Genomic DNA, 18,848 nt, shown 5'->3' with positions numbered 1-18,848 from the left:
TATTAAAAAAAAAGATTTCAGTAGTGGTTAAGTGGGTGTTTTCATGATAAATCTCTTATGACTTGCATAATTTCTGGTATGAGTATCACACTTCCATAAGATATTTTTCAATCAATTCATAAAATACTCTTAAATCAACAAATTACTTGGAAATTATTAAAATAACTTGACAAACTATTTGCCCTTCAACTTGTAATGTTTTCTTAAGTGATGCTATAATATTTATCAGGATTCAGCAAACTTTTCTGTAAAAGTCCAGATAGTAAATACTTTGCAATTACACAGTCTCTGTCACAACTATTCAATACCACCACTGTAGTGTGAAAGCAGTCACAGACAATATGTTAGAAATGAGTGTGCTGTGTTCCAATAAAACTTTATTACAAATACAGGTGGTAGACATAATCTGGCCAGCAGGCCATAATTCAAAGACCCCCGATGATGCAATTAGGTTGAGTTAGACACTAAATGGAATATATATTTTATAGTTATAAATTAATTTCTATCAGTGGTCGAGCTGTTATTTTTAATATCAGTGCTGTTTATAGAAACTGATAGAATATTCCATGGGAGAAGAAGTTGCAGAAAAATACAAATTTAGCAAGGTTCTGTGTATGTACATGTTTGTGGATAAAAGAAAGAGTTCTACTGGGATTGAAAGGAGAGACTCTTCACTTTCACTAACTAAACTTCTAAATTATTTTAATATTTTACAATGAGCGCAACTACTTCTAAAATTTAAAAACAGAGCTACAAAAGGAAAGCTCCAGACTAAAACTATGGTGGCCCTGCTTTTGGCACAGAAATTTGGTGGCCTTGATCATTGTGTTAGAGCAGATTTCAGATTCCTCTTTATGGGAGGCTTGGATTTACCAGGGGAACTTTCCAGGCTCACATCCAAGCAGAGGTGAGTTAACCTACTAAACAGATGGCTGTACTGTCTCACTCCACAGGATGCCAGTCACATTAGCTAGAATGTGCAAAGGCCCCTGTCCTCATTAGGCCTCTTAACCTCAGCAAGCACATCTCAGTCCTAGCCCAGCATGGCTGACAGTGAAAGCTGATTTCTCAGCCCACACCAGACACTCAGAGGAGTGACCCTCTGAGCACCGGCTAATCCAGAACTCATCACTACTAACACAACTATCAAAACCTAGTGGAGATAAACAATGTTTATGGAGGACTTCCTAAGCACCAGTCCTCTGCATAGAAGGCTCAATCTATGTTAGGTCAAGAATCCATGTGAGAATCTAATGAAAATAGTGTAAATCATCCTGAGAAAGAAAAAAAAAGCACATTTCTACATACATAGGAAACGTACACACCATGTCAGATGGTGCACAGTCTCTTGTAGCCCATCTAACAACACTCTGGGAGAGTCAGGCACGTCTCTACATTAAGAACCACCAACCTTAAGTAAAGACTAATATTGAAGCAAACCAGACCATCAGGGAGCTGCATACCTGCCTACACTACAGGTCCCCTGAGAATCACTTTGCCTAAATTGGATCTTGGCAGGATGCCCCCTAAGCCTCCACTGAGGCTTCTTAGAATTCGCTATTTCCTCTAAGGGTCTTGTGGAGAAGGTTTTCTTTGCAATGCACAGTAATCTCTTCATGAAAACCCACAAGAGATTTTTCTCTCAGATCAGAGAGCCAGAATTGGTAATGTGTCTCCTATATAACTGATTTGCTTTTATCTCTTGGATACCAAAAGTCATATAAATGACCTTCTCACCCTCTCCACTTTGGTCATCAGCAAGCTCAGAGCCAATGACCTTCCAGAAAGGATATCAGAGCTTGCTGCTGATTCTGTGCTGTCCCTCACAGTCTTATCATCTTCTACACCTTACTTTTTTGCTTCTTGTCCCTTGGCTATTTTTTATTTATTTTCTAATAAAATATTTAGTTATTAAATATATTTATTTTCTTTATGTTTGTTGTATCTGTCTTTCTCAACAACCCTATTCTTTTCAGGAGAAGAAGAAGTAGGAAAAAAAAAAGAAAGAAAGCAAAGGAAAGGAGAGAGCAAGAAAGGAAGGGAGCCAAGCACTTGGCTAGTTTTTCTTTATGTGACTCTGGGGTACTGCAGAGGGTAACTTTCAGGAACCCCAACATATTGATTAACAGAAAATCTTGACTCTCTGCTGAACATGCCCCCACCTCCTCTGATCTGTACAGAAATTCCTGAGGCTGCTTCCTAGCATCCAAAGAGCCATGCCTGCACACTCCTCCTTAACCCAAGAGCCAGAGGTGCCCCCAGGAATACAGATGACTCCACATCAGCTGGGCCATGACTCCAGCTGAAACTGGAACAAGTCTAAGAGCTTTTGCAATGGATAAACGCTGTCAAATGTTACTCTGACTCCATATTGGAAATCCAACACTTAAGAGCCCCTGACACCATCAACACCCCCTGAAACCAAAGAACCTGATACTACCTTATAAACTACCATCAGACTTTCATCTATCTTCATCACTTGTCCTTGGGTAAGGACAAGCACACACACACATGAGCTTACGTGCACACATACACACACCTTTCCACTGTCTGAAAACTGTTGGCTCCCCTATCTATGCTATACCCCCCCAAATAAAAATACCAAGTCGCCTCCATTGACATTCCCATCTTCCAAAATACCCATCATTGCTCCTCAACCCTTTGTCACCTACAAATGGGGAAGCTGAGTCACACCTATGAGACGTGACCATGAATCTGAGTAGACTCTGGGAACAGCCTCAACGCCAAGTAGGAGGCCTCCGACATTCTCCATCCCCTTGGGCTGTGCTTTGCTTTCTAAACTTGGAGAAGTCACAGAGCAGACTTCCCCGAGGGAGTAGCAGGCAGAGAGAATACCCTGTTTCCTCAGAGCACAAGGGGCCCCAAGGAGGCCTTGTGAAGGGAGGCTGAACCATTACGGGCTGGGAGAGGTCTCTGGACACATAAGTCCTCAGCTTGCTGACTCTGGGTAATGGTCTTCTGAAGTGAGGAGTCAGACTGGGGCTGGGGATGAGAGATGGGGACAAGAAAGAAATTTGAAACCTGTGGGGAAACCTGCTGACTGTGTGTGCTGCTCCTTCTTGCTCTCCTTGGTTTCCTGTAGCAGAGGTGAAAGGAGGGTGTAAGGAGGCTGGAAGCTTGAACTGAAGTGCGGATTCTAAATAAATTTGCAGACAATGGCACGGAAACATCTTCTGCATCTGGAGAGGTTGCAGTGGAGAGAAAACATCTGGATGTAACAAACGACCAGGTTCACAGTCCACACTTATCAGGCACGCCTTCCTCGTTGCCGCCATCTGAGAACAGTGAGTTCCAAAGTGTCTGTGTCAAAATCATTGTGAGTGCTTTGATAAGATATCAGTGAATCAAGAAAGGCTTATCCATGTGTTTTTGTCAAAATGAACCCAACAAAGTCGAGGGCTATCTGTGTATGCACAAAGGAACGGGTGGTCCTTATGACTAAAGCCTCTGGCTTTCACATGTTTGGTTAACCTAAGTACAGAACAGGCAGCGTTCCAGAATTTGACCACGCCTGGTTATTAGTTTATCAAAATATTTTCCCCCATCTTGGAATCTGAATTTAGCTCTGGGGGTGGAGGTGCTGACCCTCACCGGGCACTGTGCTTTTACGTGTTCACTGAGCCAAGAATGCTGTGAGACAGGTTTTCCTATTATCCCCTCTTCACAGATGGAGAAACTGTGTCACAGAGAGGTTAAGTAACTTGCCCTAGACTGCTTACCTGACAAGGACAAGACCCCGTACCTAGAAAGTGGGCCAGAGCCCACACGTGCGTTGTGACCTCTGTCTGCAACAAGGAAGGCATTTTCTCTCCTCAGGGAGAAGCCAGGAGGCCTGGGTTCCACTCTTGGTTCTAGCAATTCAAATGTCGTGATGATGAAGGTCCTTCCTCCCAGCGGGTCTCAATTTTCGTCTTCCTTGGGGGTTGGACTACATGATCTCTAAGAGTTTCTCTGGCGCAGATTCTGAGTCTGTTTCAAAGTTGTAGCAGTGAGACACCAAGGGGCACGTTCCAGGAGAGAAGGCTCCTGTCATTGCCCTCCGGTCTCGGCCCTACCCGCAGTGAGTTACACGGAGTGCTGTTCCCTTCACAGCCACGTGAGGGCCGCTACATTTCTTCCTTCCATCTGTTCAGAATCCGAAATGACCATCCAGGCATTTTTCATTCCACAAATATTTATCAAGGGACTACTATGTTCCAGACACCACGCCAGCGGGGGTGGGGGGTGTAACAAAGAACCAGACGTGGTCCTCATACTTGGGCAGCTCACAGTCTAGTGGGGAAGACAGTGTTGTAAATACTAAGATTCAGTTTAAGTCCATAGTGTGTGTGCAGGAGGGTTGCCAGGGTCTGAAAGAACGTACTACTGGAGGCTGGAGGCTGGAGGCTGGAGGGCGAGGACCTACCACCAGGATAACAGACAGATAATGGGTGATTCAGGCGGGTGGAAGAGTAAGTCAGTCCCTAAGGCAAGAAGAAGCAAAAACTGCCTTATAACTGGAGCATGAAATGCGAGAGGGCAGGGAGGGAGGCAGGAGATGAGCCACAGAGCCCACAGGAGCCACCTCACAGGAAGCTCAGCAAGCTACAGGAAGGAATTGGCCCTCAGTCTGTGGGTGATGGGGAGGCTTATGCAGCAGGAAAGTGCCTGTTACGGGTTGTGTCCCTCAAAAAAGATACATTGGAGTCCTAATCTCCAGTACCTCAGAATGTGACCTTATTTGGAGATAGGGTCTTTACAGAGGTAATCAGGTTAAAATGACATCATTAGAATGAACCTTAATCCAACATGACTGACGTCCTCATGAAAGGAGGAAATTTGGACACAGAAACACACATGCGTCAGGGAAGACAATGTGAAGAGACCAAGAGAGAAGACCAGCATGTACAAGCCAAGGAGAGAGGCATGGGACAGACCCCTCACAGCCCCCAGAAGGAACCAACCCTGCCAACTCCTCTAGAGTTGAGAGAAAATACATTTCTCTTGTTTTAAGCCACCTGGTTTGGGGTGCTTTGTTATGGCCGCCCTGGGACACTAACCCAGACTTTAACCTGAAGAGTTAGGTGATCACGTTGTTATTGTTAAAAGAATGCTGTGGCTTCAGTGCAGAGGATGGATGGTGGAGAGGATGTCCAGAGGGGCTGCGGGAACCAAATACGTCATGGGGACAATACTGCAATAACCTAGGCGGGAATGATGGCTTTCACCAGAGTGCCGGTGGGGAGATGATAATGTCTACCAGATTCAAGAGATATTTAGGAGGTAAAACCAGGGAGATCCCTGAAAAACCAAAGTCCACGCTGATGGGCCCTAGATAGAAAAAATGGAAAAATGATTCTGATTCTGGCAACACCAGCCCCCTGTGTGCTTCTAGTCCCAGCCCCCTCTGCTCTCACAGCTAGAAGTCTGTCCCTTCCCCTCTGCATTTGGTCCAGCCCTGCCTCTCCTTCCCGGCCACCAGCTGCTTCTTTATCAGACATTTCGCAGTCACCCCCATGACGTATATTGTGCTTGTGGCTTACAAACTGCTTCCACATGCATGTTCCTCATGTTTCTCTTGAGAGCAGGCTTATTTTGTCTTACGTATGAGGAAAGTGAAATAGCAGGGAAGGGATTTTGCCAAAGACACATTGTGAGTAGTGGAACCAGGATTCAAATCCATAGCTTCTGTCTCTGCCACAGCTCCAAGAACACAGCCTCCAGTCAAGACGGGGATGAGGGAGGTCCTGTCTCTAGCAATTACAGTAAAGGGCTCCATACAACATTGATTTTGAAAGCCTGTCAGTTACTGGAATAAGGATGTTAAGGTAGAAGATCTCCACAGTGAGAAATAACACCCCTGCACATTTGTTTCTGGCATAAACTTGTTGAAGCTTTGCTGGAGTGTGGGGAGGTACTGTTTTGTGTTTAAGACCATCCTAGTTGGGATCCAGGCTCTGGCCCTTGTGGGCTGCATGATCTTGAGAAAACTACTCAACACTTTTAACCTCAATTTTCTGTTCGATGATTCATTAGTTGTGTATAACACGCAGTGCACCATGCAATACGTGCCCTCCTTACTACCCATCACCAGTCTATCCCATTCAATTAGCCAACACATAGTACATCATTAGTTTCAGATGTAGTGTTCAGTAATTCATCAGTTGCATATAACACCCAGTGCTCATCACATCACGCTCCCTCCTTAATGCCCATTACCCGGTTACCCCATCCCCCCATCCACCTCCCCTTCTGCAACCCTCAATTTGTTTCTTAGAGTCAAGAGCCTCTCATGGTTTGTCTCCCTCTCTGATTTCTTCCCATTCAGTTTTCCCTCCCTTCCCCTATGATCTTCTGTGCTATTTCTTATATTCTACATATGAGTGAAACCATATGATAATTGTCTTTCTCTGATTGACTTATTTCACTTAGCATAATGCTCTCCAGTTCCATCCACATCAATATAAACGGTAGGTTTTCATCCTTTCTGATGGCTGAGTAATATTCCATGGTTTACGTGAACCATATCTTCTTTATCCATTCATCTGTTGAAGGACATCTTGGCTCCTTTCACAGTTTGGCTATTGTGGACTCTGCTGCTATAAACATTTGAGTACGGGTGCCCCTTCTTTTCACTACATCTGTATCTTTGGAGTAAATACCCAGTAGTGCAATTGCTGGGTCATAGGGTAGCTCTTTTTTTAACTTCTTGAGGAACCTCCACACTGTTTCCCAGAGTGGCTGTACCAGCTTGCATTCCCACCAACAGGGTAAGAGGGTTCCCCTTTCTCCACATCCTCGCCAACATTTGTTGTTTCCTGTTTTGTTAATTTTAGCCATTTTAACTGGTGTAAGATGGTATCTCAATTTTCTTATCTTTTAAAAAGGAATGCTGTTCAGAGCCAGATCAGAGTTGTTTGGCGTAATCTACATGAAGTATTTAGCTCAGTGCCTGATACATAGTAAGGACTCAATATGTCTTAAGCATAGCTGTTATTATCTGCCCTAACTGCATACTTATTTCCAAATCCTGAAAGCACAACATAGTTCTCTCTCAAAGTCTCACAAGTTCAGGTGTGGGGTGGTCAAACAATGAAAAATCTAAAGGCTATGAGATTTTGCAAAGAAATACAGAATAATTGCTTTCAAGAGCATCCCAGAACACCTGACAGAGAAGAGGATTTGGGCAGGAAGTAAAGGAAGAAATAAAGCAGGTGGTAAAGGAGAAGTAGAGGTGGAGTGAGAAGGTATTTACTATTACCATATTACAGAGGAGAACACCATGAATCAAAGATATTAGGTAATCAGTCCAACACCACATAGCCGGAAAATGAAGGAGCTGATTTCAAAATGTGTGCTTTTAGCAAAGACACCACACTAACCTCTTTGCTTTCCAGGCATCTCTCACTACACCTGTAGCATTTCATTGTGCTTATTTGTTTAAAATTTTCTTCCCCACTAGACCCTAACCACCTTAAGAACAGGAATCAAGAATGACTTATCTTCATAATCTCAGTGTTGGCTTTCCAGTGAACATTTAATTCAACAGTGTTGAATAATTGTGAAGGCACAAATCCCCGATGTCTGAGTGTTTGAATAAATAGGTTCATATATAATAGAGGTTTTTTGCCAGCTTTTAATGAAATGTTGGCTCTGAAAGGATGACTGTAAACACCTGTGCACCTAGTTGGCATTCATCTTACTTACCTGATTCACTTAGGTGTTTGGTTTTTTTTGTTTATTTGCTTTGTTTTGTTTGCAAGGATAGTAGAGAGACAAGCCTCAACCTGATATACCTGAATAAATATTTATGGGAACCTAAAGAAATATGCATCACTGAGGTCCACCTGGGATTCTTTCTGAAGGGAAATCCTCTCTCTGATGTCCCTGCACTTAACACAGATTACACTTTTGTATTGTTCAACCTCTTGTGGACTGTGGAAGGGAAGACAGAATCATGGATGATTTCTAGGAATCCTAGAAGAGATAGGAATAAGTTGAAACTTGCTGAATTGAAAATTCTAGCATTTTCCATATTTGTTGGCACATGCAGGATTATGGAGAGGGTCAACCAAACCAACAGTGTCTCCGAGTTCATCCTCCTGGGACTGTCCTCCCGGCCAGAGGACCAGAAGCCACTCTTTGCCCTGTTCTTCATCATGTACATGGTCACACTGGCGGGAAACCTGCTTATCATCTTGGCCATCCGCTCTGACACTCAGCTCCAGACACCTATGTATTTTTTCCTCAGTATCTTATCCTTCATTGACATTTGCTACACAACAACCATCGTTCCCAAGATGCTGGTGAACTTCCTATCAGAGAAGAAGTCCATCTCCTATGCTGAGTGTATGACCCAGATGTATTTCTTCTTGGCTTTTGCCAACACAGAAAGTTACCTCCTGGCGGCCATGGCCATTGACCGTTTCGTGGCCATCTGTGACCCCTTCCACTATGTCACCATCATGAGCCATCGCCGCTGTGTCCTGCTGCTGGTCTTCTCCTGCGCCATCTCTGACCTCCATTCCCTCTTACTAGTTCTCCTAATAAATCGTCTCACCTTCTGTGACTCCAGTGTTATCCCCCACTTCCTCTGTGACATCAACCCTCTGCTGAAATTGTCCTGTTCCCCCACATTCGTCAATGAAGTTGTAATTAACACAGAAGGATTGATAACCCTGGTGACCCCCTTTATATGCGTTATCATCTCTTAATTACGGATCCTCATTGCTGTTCTTAAGATCCCCTCAGCTGCTGGGAAGCGTAAAGCTTTCTCTACCTGTGGCTCCCACCTCACCATGGTGACCCTCTTTTATGGAAGTATTATTTACGTTTATTTCCGGCCCCTGTCCAGCTACACCATCAAAGACAGGGTGGCAACAGTCATCTACACGGTTCTGTCCTCCATGCTGAACCCTTTTATCTACAGCCTGAGGAACAAAGACATGAAGCGGGGCATGAGGAAGCTGATGGGCAGGAGAGGTCCCAGGCAGCACCTTTGTGAGCGCACTCAGCAGTGAGTCTTCTCCTTTGAGCCCTCATTTCTGCTGATTTCTGGTGTATATATCAAGCTACTAGAGGTTAGCATACCTAAGTCAAGCATTCATGGGAAATTGTATAGGTGACCAGACCAGAATATTGTATGATCTTATATATTCATAATATCTTATATTTATCTTACAATATAATAATATCATATATATACCCACCAATCAAAGACAATCAATAATAATATATCATATACATATATATGTGTGTGTGTGTGTGTATATATATATATATATATATATACCCACCAATCAAAGCCACCTCATCAGGGCCCCCTTAGTAACCCAGGGTCTTTGCACCCATTTTTTCATTCCCTACTTCCATTCCCTTTTCCTATTCACTCCTTCCAAGTGTAGCTGAAAACTTCTTCTTAATTTTTCTTGACCATATTTCTTCCTGTTCAAAAACTCTGAGTTCCCAGTATCCTTATATAATTTAAGAAACATCTTCAATTAGAAGTGGTATGTATATGCAATTGAATATTACTTGGCCATCAAAAAGAATGAAATCTTGCCATTTGCAATGATGTGGATGGAGCTAGAGAGTATTATGCTAAGCAAAATGAGTCAGTCAGAGAAAGACAAATACCATGTGATTTCACTCATAGATAGAATTTAAGAAACAAAATGAATAAGCAAAGAGAAAAAAAGAGAGACAAACCAAGAAACAGACTCTTAACTATAAAGATCATACTGATGGTTACCAGAGGGGAGGTGGGTAGGGGGGATGGAGGAAATAGGTGATGGGAATTAAGAAGTGCACTTGTGATGAACACCAAGTGTCATATGAAGTGTTGAATCACTATGTTGTACACCTGAAACTAATATTACACTCTGTTAACTGGAATTTAAATAAAAACGTTTCTAAAAGAAACATCTTCAATTAGTTATTCAATTTGCAACAAATTCAGTGTCTGTGAAATTACTTAAAGTTGTTGTTGTGTGTGTGTGTGTGTGTGCAGGTACATGCACATGTTGTCTTCCCCATAAGTTTAGGACCTCCCCAATAGCAGAGACCATTTTTGCACACCAGGCAGAGAATAGATGATGTCTCCTCCATTTTTGGAATCTCTCTCAGCACAGTGTCCTAGGCCCTGAAGACAGTGTAGAATCAAGGGTTGGCCCTAAGGAGCTGGTTGACTTAGCAACTTAGGTCCAGCGCTCCAGGTGACCTGGTCTACTTCTGTGTGTCTTCCCTGGCATCCTTCCCTTTGTCTTCTGACAGCTTTTGGTCCATCCCCCTCTTCCTGATCATCTTTTTGGTGTCATTCACCCTGGAAATATCTGTATTTCTGACTTCATCACTAACCGTCAGTCTATTTTCTAAGGTGAGAAGACCATTTCTCTGTAATGAGGTTTATTCTGAGTGGCTTTTGAAGATAGAACTAGACCCAATATTTGTAATAATTGGGAAAGTAATTCCCGGCACAGTACAGGGAAGAAATTCAACAGTCAGAGTTATTGAAAGGTGACATTCACCCTCACTGGAGAAGGGTCTTGCAAAGACAGCTCATATATCAGAGGTAGAGTTGAGCTAGATGATTCAAGGTCACTTCCAATTCAGAGAAATTATTTAATATTAAAGAGTTTTAGATTTCTCATTTTCAAAACTGACAACAGTAATATTTTATAATAAGGTGTATGCCCAAGGAAGACTGACTCTAGAAAATGTCCTAGCTTTGGATATTTTGTTATAATTTTATTGGGCCATAGGGCTTAAAAGAAATATCACACTCTCAATTATCTTGGGACGATATTATTCCCGTGGCAAGAAATGAAAATTCAGAATGGGTTAGAATATTTGATATTATAAGCGACTGTCTAAGAGTAGAAAGGTTAAGCATCATTGCCTGAGCCAATACTTCTTTCCGAATCTCAGTCTTTTCTTCCACGTGAAGAGCGTTTAGTTAATGCACTACCTCCCTTTTTTTTCACCCTATTTCTGTTTCTACTCCAGGGAAGATGAGTGTCTTATCTGACTGGTGAATGTGAGAAGCTTATGTTTGGCATATATCAAAGCAAAAACGGCACCAGGCAAAGTGAAATAGGCAAGGAAGACTTTATTCAAGGCTCTCGAAGTAGGAGGACAGAGCAGCACTCGGTCTGAAAGGAAGGGTGGCAGGTTTGTAAACTCTGGGCTGAGCTAGAGGAAAAGTACCAGAGGATGTTAGGGGAGTCATACACCATCTGTGTTTCTAATTGACTTTATCCAAAGGGAAAATAAACTTCCCGTTTCTTGGTGACAGAAGGCAATTTTGCAACTTGGCGCAAGGCACCAAGACATTGGGAGATGGGGCACTATCTTCTTTGATGATTACATTTCAGAGGGATGGCTCCAGGTCCTTGAGAAAGATAATCCTGGGTTGCGAAACTGGCAAGAGGCTTTTAAAAAGATTTATACCTCAAAGAGTCAGAAAAAGAATTTACAGCTACTAATTTTCTATGAAAAGGAAGGTCAGGTCCCCAGAGTCAGGAAGAAGGCTACCATTGAGTCAAGCTGAGGGAAACGGGAACGGTGAGACCATCTCAGTCACCTGCTTGGCTCCATCCTCACCTCAGGGGGCAGGACTTCTCTGCTTCTCTGAGCCTGTAGATGAGACAGCCTCATTTTCCCTCTCTTCCCTCCTGACCTTTGTCAGTATAAAGGTGACCTCTACCTGCCACCTCTTTGTCCTATTTCTCCGGCCTCCTCAGAGAACCCTGCAATCCTCAGAGAACCTCACAATCACATCCAGTTTCAGAGAGCTTCTTGCAGATTGCTCCTTGAGACAGAAACATACTTTCCCAAGCCTGTCTCTTTGGTGCTGGTCTCAGCCCATCAATCGCGATGCTATCAACTAGAAATGTCTGGGGCACTCACCTGGGCCCCAGTGAGCTTCCCACAGACATCTCCCCTTTCCAAACCAATGTTATGACTGGACCAATCTTTGTGGTCCTTATTATGATTGCAAGACACCCTTCAGCAACAACCATCAGGAGACACTAAAAAAACAAAGGCTCATTACTTGCAAGACCCGGAAATCACACAGCACACCTGGGGCCCGCGGCAAGGCAGCAGGCAAAGTGAAAAGAGACAGCAGCACAGGCCTGGGGTCCTGGTTTTACTGGGATAGAGGGAGGGGGCTTAGGGCTTCAGTGGGCTCACTCTTGGTTGGCGAATTTAAAACATAAGAGCAGGAATTTAAAGCAAGGGAAGAGAAAAGGCAAGTGACCCAAATGGCCCGTTGGTCAAAATCAACCAAGATATCTAAAGCAAAGAAGCCTCCACTGGGGGAAGTGGCTTGTCTCTTTATCTGGTCCTGTGGCTGGCAGGGCATTTATCTGAAGTGGATGTTTCTTTGAAATGGATGCCAAGGCGATCCAACCTTAAGTCAGGCACTTGCACGAAAAACAGAAGGGAAAAAAAAACAAACCCTTCAGGGCTTACAGTACACTCCCTCACGGGGCTTTTCAAAGCCCAGCTACCCAGGCTGGGAACTTTCTAGGTCATTTACTACAACCCTATTTCAATTCTAGAGTATGCATTTTTGGCCTGAGGTTCTGATCATTTATTAAATTTCTGGTCATGTGTTCAGATACGTTTTTAAAATCCTAATGATGCCTTTTGAAACTCTTAGCTGTTGATGGTCTGCGCATTGCAGGCTCTCTTTGGGGAGTTGCCTGTGTTAGCCGCTCATCCTTCTTTCCGAACTGTAAAAACTGATTGTAGATGGCTGAGCACACAGGACCAGACACAGATGAGGGGAACACCTTCTCCTAGCTCTTCACAGCTGCTTCGGCTCTGTCACAGCTGCATGAAAAGGCCTCTGTCTCAGGGACGTGGGGTGTGAGATGTTTTTGTCCGAGTTGAGACAGGAAGCCCCTGTCCTGGCAAGAGCTCCTAGGGGAACTTGGGGCCTGTGCCACCCTTTAAGGTGGTCTCTGTGGTGTCATCCTCTGTCAGCGTTCCTGAACCTTCAGTAAAATGTTCTTCACAGGTGTAGCCTTTTCTTTACGGTGCCCTGGCCGCCTGGGAAATCTTCCGTGCCCACGGTGATGGAGCAGGATGCAGCCAAGTATCCTTCCTTCTGGCCAGAGTGGAGGTACCAGCAAAAGCCTCTGGTCAGATGTATCCACAAGGGGGCAGCCTCATGACTTGGAGGCCTGAGCACGTCCCTATTCTACGAGGCAGTTCCTGGGGAAACTCTCAGAAAGATCTGGAAAAACAGAGAAATGCAGCCCTCGGGGTCCCATCCCAGATGAGCTGACCCAGACTAGAATCTCCAGAAAGAGGCCCAGGGATTTTAACAGGCTTCTCAGGTGGTCTGAGGCAACAGACTCTGTACTATGTTACGCAACAGTGTCTAGGAATGACCACTTGTTCAGGAATGACCACTCCATGCCAGGACGTATCCAGCTACATGCGCCAGGGGAGAGACTCTGTAAGACACAGGAATTAGAACTTGCCAGAGTTCAGCAGCTTTACCTCCACACTAATGCCCCAACAGGCCCCTGATTGCTGTTACAATATATCATCAGTAGACTTGGGTACACCTATCAGCACCCTGGTGACATCTCCAGTTCCTTCTCCCACTTCCCTTCCCAAACCTACTGGCTTCATCGTGCTTCCTTCTCCTTGGATCTGCTGTTTACCTCTGCCCACCTCCCACTGAGACCCTTCGTTTGTAGTGCAAAGTGCCCAAAGACCACACTCTATTATACCCGAAGAAAGATGGGCCTTTGTAAAGGTCACGACCCATCATTAAAGTCAAATTATATTTAACATCTGCTCTTTTAGAAGGAAGAAAAATGTATAAATCATTTTAGAAAGATCGTTTACAAGAAGACGGTTTAGGCTCACTCTCGGGAGTAATTAGGAAAACACAAATCCAAAAACCAGAGTGAGATGATATTTCACACACAACAGATTGGCAAGGAAAAAATATGTCTGGCAATCCTGAGTGTGGGTCAGCGTCGGGAACAATGAATGACTTTGACAGTGCCCACAGGTGGGTCATTTAGCTTAGTTACTTTGGAGAACAATTTGGCATGTTTCCTCCATACTAAAACTGACTGTGTACATACCAGGGAAACACCGGTTTGAGCTCAGAGTACAACAGAATAGTTTCACTGCCCTAAAAATGCTCTGAATTTCCCCTATTCAGCTCCTCCCTTCACCAAACAAACAAAACCTGCAACCGCTGATCTTTGTAACTGTCTCTGTGGTTTTGCTTTTTCCAGAAAGTCATAGAGTTATAATCATAAATAGCCTTTTCAGACTGGCTTCTTGCCCTTAGAGATATGCATTTAAGGTTCCTCTTTGTCTTTTCATGACTTAATGGTTCATTTCTTTTTGTTACTCAATAATAGTCCATTGTATGGACGTACCACAGTTTATATATCCACTCAACTACTGGTAGTTTCCATTTGGGGCAATTATGAATAAAGCTGCTGTTACATGTAAGAAGCTTTTGTTTTAAATTGTCAGAAACTGGAAACAGCTCAACTCTCTGTCAGTAGACAAATGCATATAAAAATTGTGGTATATCTATTTATAGGAAATATTCAGGATCTTATCTTACTATGGTTGTGAATGGGATCATTTTTTCCACTTAAATCCATTCCCGGTGTACAATGTGAGGCACTGTTTCAAGCCTCTATAGAGCAAGTAGCTTGAAACTTATTGAAACCAAGTTGGCTTTGCTTTATGAAGCTGGAGGTGAGCCACCTTGATATTAGCTGAGATCTGGCCTCTGTGATTTCATGCACCAAGTTCATGCCTCAGGTAATGTAGTGACTGAATGCTTATGTCCTCCCAAATTTCATATGTTGAAATCCTATCCCCCAATGGGATGGTATTTGGAGGTGGAGCCTTGGGAGGTGATTAGGTCATGAGGGTGAAACCCTCTTGAATGAGATTAGCGCCCTCATGAAAGAGCCCAGAGAGCTCCCTTGCTACTTCTACCATGTGGGGACACAACAAAGAGATAGCCATCTGTGAACCAGGAAACCAGCCTTCCAGACACCAAATCTGCAGGGGCCTTGATCTTGGACTTCCCAGGCTCCAGAACCGTGAGATGTAAATGTTTGTTGGTTAAGCCATCCGGTCTATGGTATTTTGTTACAGCAGCCCAGATGGACTAAGACAGATAATTATCTCTACAATCTATTCATGTACAATATTTCTGTCGAGCCTGAAAAGAGACTGGAAAGCTGAGAGAGACCCACACACACACTGGAGACCCTTGAGAGCTTCATCGTGACCCAACACCAGTCTACAAGCTAACATCTGAGAGCTACTGGTGCGCAATACACTGGAACCTGGGAAGTAGTTCAATATTGAGTAGTCCAAGGTTGAGATTTTACTTGGGTTCTAGAGTGTATCTGGTAGGTGCTACCTCAGCTCACCCAGAAACAGGTGTCTGATAGCATTCTTTTGTAAGCACGAGTCCTTGTTATGTCCCTCAGCTTTATAAAGGGATAATAATAATAACTATCATTTATTGAACACTTACTGTGTACTAGTTATTGTGTTAAATACTTTGCTTGTATTATCTTATTTAGTTTCCACAAGAACCCAAAAAGGTAAATACTAATATTATTCCCTAACACTTGGTGAAATTTTATAACTTGTTTATGGCCACACAATTACTATCATTAGGGAGTTGGTCTTTGGAACATCTGTCTGACCCCAAACCCGGGGCTCAGTACTACAATGTGTTACTTGATTGCCAACTCTGAATAGGAGTCATGTATACTCAGTTATTAGTAAACCCCAGCCATAGCTCAGGCACCAACCAGGGGATACTACTGAGAGCTCACCGACACTTAGCATTTATCAAGATTTTAAAGGAAAAATCATTTAGGGAAGATTGCTCAAAGGAAATGCAGCCCATCCAGACTTCCCTCCAAATCTAAAATCCGACATCTTGCCAGCCCGGATCACTGGAGACCTGAACATCTAGACAGTATTATTTTTGCCTCCAAATTATTGCCTATGTGAATTTTTATGCACCAGTGTAACTGCCAAAAGCCTATTTGAGGCTGATTGAAAGAAAGCCCATGCAATGTGTCTGTTCTTAGAATACAGATGTTAGTGTTTCACGTAAGCAACTGGCTTATTTTTATCTTTGGTCATTGTGAACGCGGTGACTGACCAGGAAGCTTGGAGCCAAATCCGAGGCCCTCCTCCAGCAAGAGTCATTGCAGTCTGTGTTTTCAGAGTCATCCCTGGCCCAATTTTATGTCCCCACCCTTGTTTATTCTTTCTTTGATTGCATCTCATGTCGTTTCCAGTTTATCCTGTCTTATATTTTATATATTCTTCAAAGCTGCCTTATGCTCTTCAGAAAGAAGACTTGGTACAAGTGATAAATAAGTTTAAATCAGAGAAGGAAATCCACCGAATGTACAAACAATGGTTATCTCTGTGTAGTGGAAATACAGATTTTTAAAATTTGCTTCTTCATAAAAGGTCCCAATTTTGACCATAAACATTATTTCTTTTTTAAATACAAATACATGTTTTTACATACACAATATAAATTACATATAAATTATAGATTGTATATAAATTACAGACAAAATGTAAAATTCTATTTAGTTTTTGTTTTTGATATTGGTAAGAGTATTGTCCATTAATGGAGGTATGGAGACATTTGAGAGGAAGGGAACTACGATAGTTAATTTTTTGTGTCAAATTGGCTGAGCCCCGGTACCCAGATATTTGATCTAACATTGTTCTGGATGTTTCTGTGAAGGCATTTTTTGGATTAACATTTAACATTTAAATCAGTGGACTTGAGTAAAGCAGATTATCCTCCATTGTGTGGGTGGGTTTCATCCAATCAGTGGAAGTTTTAATAAAACAAAGACTGACCTACCCAAAGCCAGAAGTCTGTCAGCAGACTGCCTTTGGACTTGAACTACAACTCTTCCCTCAGTCTCCAGCCTTAGCCAATTCCTTTAAACAAACAAATAAATAAATCATACAGATGGCAAATAAGCACATGAAAAGATGTTCAGCATTATTAGTCATTCAGGAAATGCAAATTAAAACCACAAGGAAATATCACTACACATCCATTAAAGTGGCTAACATTGAAAAGACTATCAATACCAAGTCCTGGTAAGGGGGTCCTCTGGAAATCTTATCCATTGCAAAATGGAACAGCCACTTTGCATTCTGGCAGTTACTTAAAATGGTTTCACAGTTTCTTAATACATTTAACACACACCTGCTATACAACCTGGTAATCCCATTCCAACATATTTACCCAAGAGAAATGAAAACATATGTTTACACAAGGAGCTATAGCAGCCTTATTTACAGTAGCCAAAAACTGGAGACATTCTAGTTACTGATGAATAGATAAACAAGTGGTACCTCTATTCATGGAATATTACTCACCAGTACAAAGGAGTGACCTACTGACACGCAACGACCTGGATGAATCTCAAAGCAGTATGCAAAGTGAAAGAAGCTAAACAAACAAAAAGGCTACATATCGTGTAATTTTATTTACCTGACATTCAGGAAAAGGAAATGGAAAATCAGATCCGTGTTTGCCTAGAACCAGAAGTGGGAGAAGAGTAATCACTACAGAAGGGCTGGAGAGAAGCTTACAGGGTGATGGAAGTGTTCTGTATCGTGATTATAATTTTCACATAACTAGCATACATTTGTCAGAACTCGTCCAACAGAATACTTAACATGGATACGTTTTATTTTGCATAAACTGTATTTTATGTGTCATAAAATCGGACTTTAAAAGATACAACACTTTGTAGAAAATAAAGGTAGTTATATTTTAGACCTTGAGCCGGGGGTGGGGAGGGGGGGGGATGTTTCTTAAATAAGATAAAAATGCATTGACAACAAAATATTGATAAAACTGGCTCAGCATTAAAACCAAAACCTTTGCAATGATCTACAAGGTCCTATGTGAACTGGCCCTCTGACCTCTCTGGCCTCATTTCCTGCCTCTCTGTGCTCATTCCATCCAGTCCACTTGCCCTTTTATTTTTCCTCAAACACATCAGGCATATTTCTGCCTCAGGGCTTTTGCCAATCCCATCTGGCAATTATACACCTCCTTCAATGCAAAGGAAATTACAAGGGATGACTGTGGCCTTGCAAGGCCCACCCTCCAAACTGATGTCTCGATTCCAAGTGTAATTCCAGACCAGACCCAGTTACACCCTGCTTGTCTGACTGGGAGGGGGTTAGATGGGGCTGAGAAAGAGCCTCTGTTCCTGCCACTTTGAGTCAGGAATAGCCAAAGGCTATGTTTCCAGTAAAAAGACTGATCCGCTGAGAGACCATGCTTAATTCCTAATCGCAGCTCACTTAGAAGCCAAACTTTTAACCACAGATGTCACTTAATTAAACCACAAAGAACTTCTGTAAGTGGCTAATTAGTGCCAAAGCCAGGTAGCCAGCAGATCTCAAAAGGAGTTTCTCTGGTGCTTTAGTTAACAAGGTTGTAAAATAGACCAGGTCTCACAGGGGCAGCTCCCAGAGCACTGAAATTTTCCTGATATTTCATATCCAAAGCCTCATGGCCTCCCCAAGGAGTTACAGTCACTGATGCCATCATCTAAACATGGTCCCAGCCTGGGTCCAGCCTAACTCCCCAGCCTCTTTTCTCTTCATGACCTATCATTACCCCATTCCCAGAATAATAAGGAGGATTCACCTCTTATGCCACCACTATTTAATTAAGAGTAGCTGCCTGGAGTGCTAACTTGAGAATGATTGAAAGCCTCTGCTCAATCCCAGTGAGAAACAACGCTCTGTGATAGATTGACAATGGCTGTCAT

The 18,848-nt window shown here is 42.9% G+C and overlaps 1 protein-coding gene across 1 annotated transcript; it reads left to right on the top strand.

Moving 5' to 3' along the window:
* Positions 1 to 8,057: 8,057 nt before the first annotated feature.
* On the top strand, positions 8,058 to 9,020 carry LOC113266606 (olfactory receptor 1L1-like). The gene is given in 1 exon segment (XM_026514340.3): positions 8,058 to 9,020. A coding segment is annotated over 1 exon segment (963 nt).
* Positions 9,021 to 18,848: the final 9,828 nt, after the last annotated feature.

The sequence above is a fragment of the Ursus arctos genome, unplaced genomic scaffold (genome assembly GCF_023065955.2).
Source record: "Ursus arctos isolate Adak ecotype North America unplaced genomic scaffold, UrsArc2.0 scaffold_18, whole genome shotgun sequence".
Classification (NCBI taxonomy): Eukaryota; Metazoa; Chordata; class Mammalia; order Carnivora; family Ursidae; genus Ursus; species Ursus arctos.
Note: the sequence above shows the minus strand (reverse complement) of the source record. Positions and strands in the feature narration are given on the sequence as shown.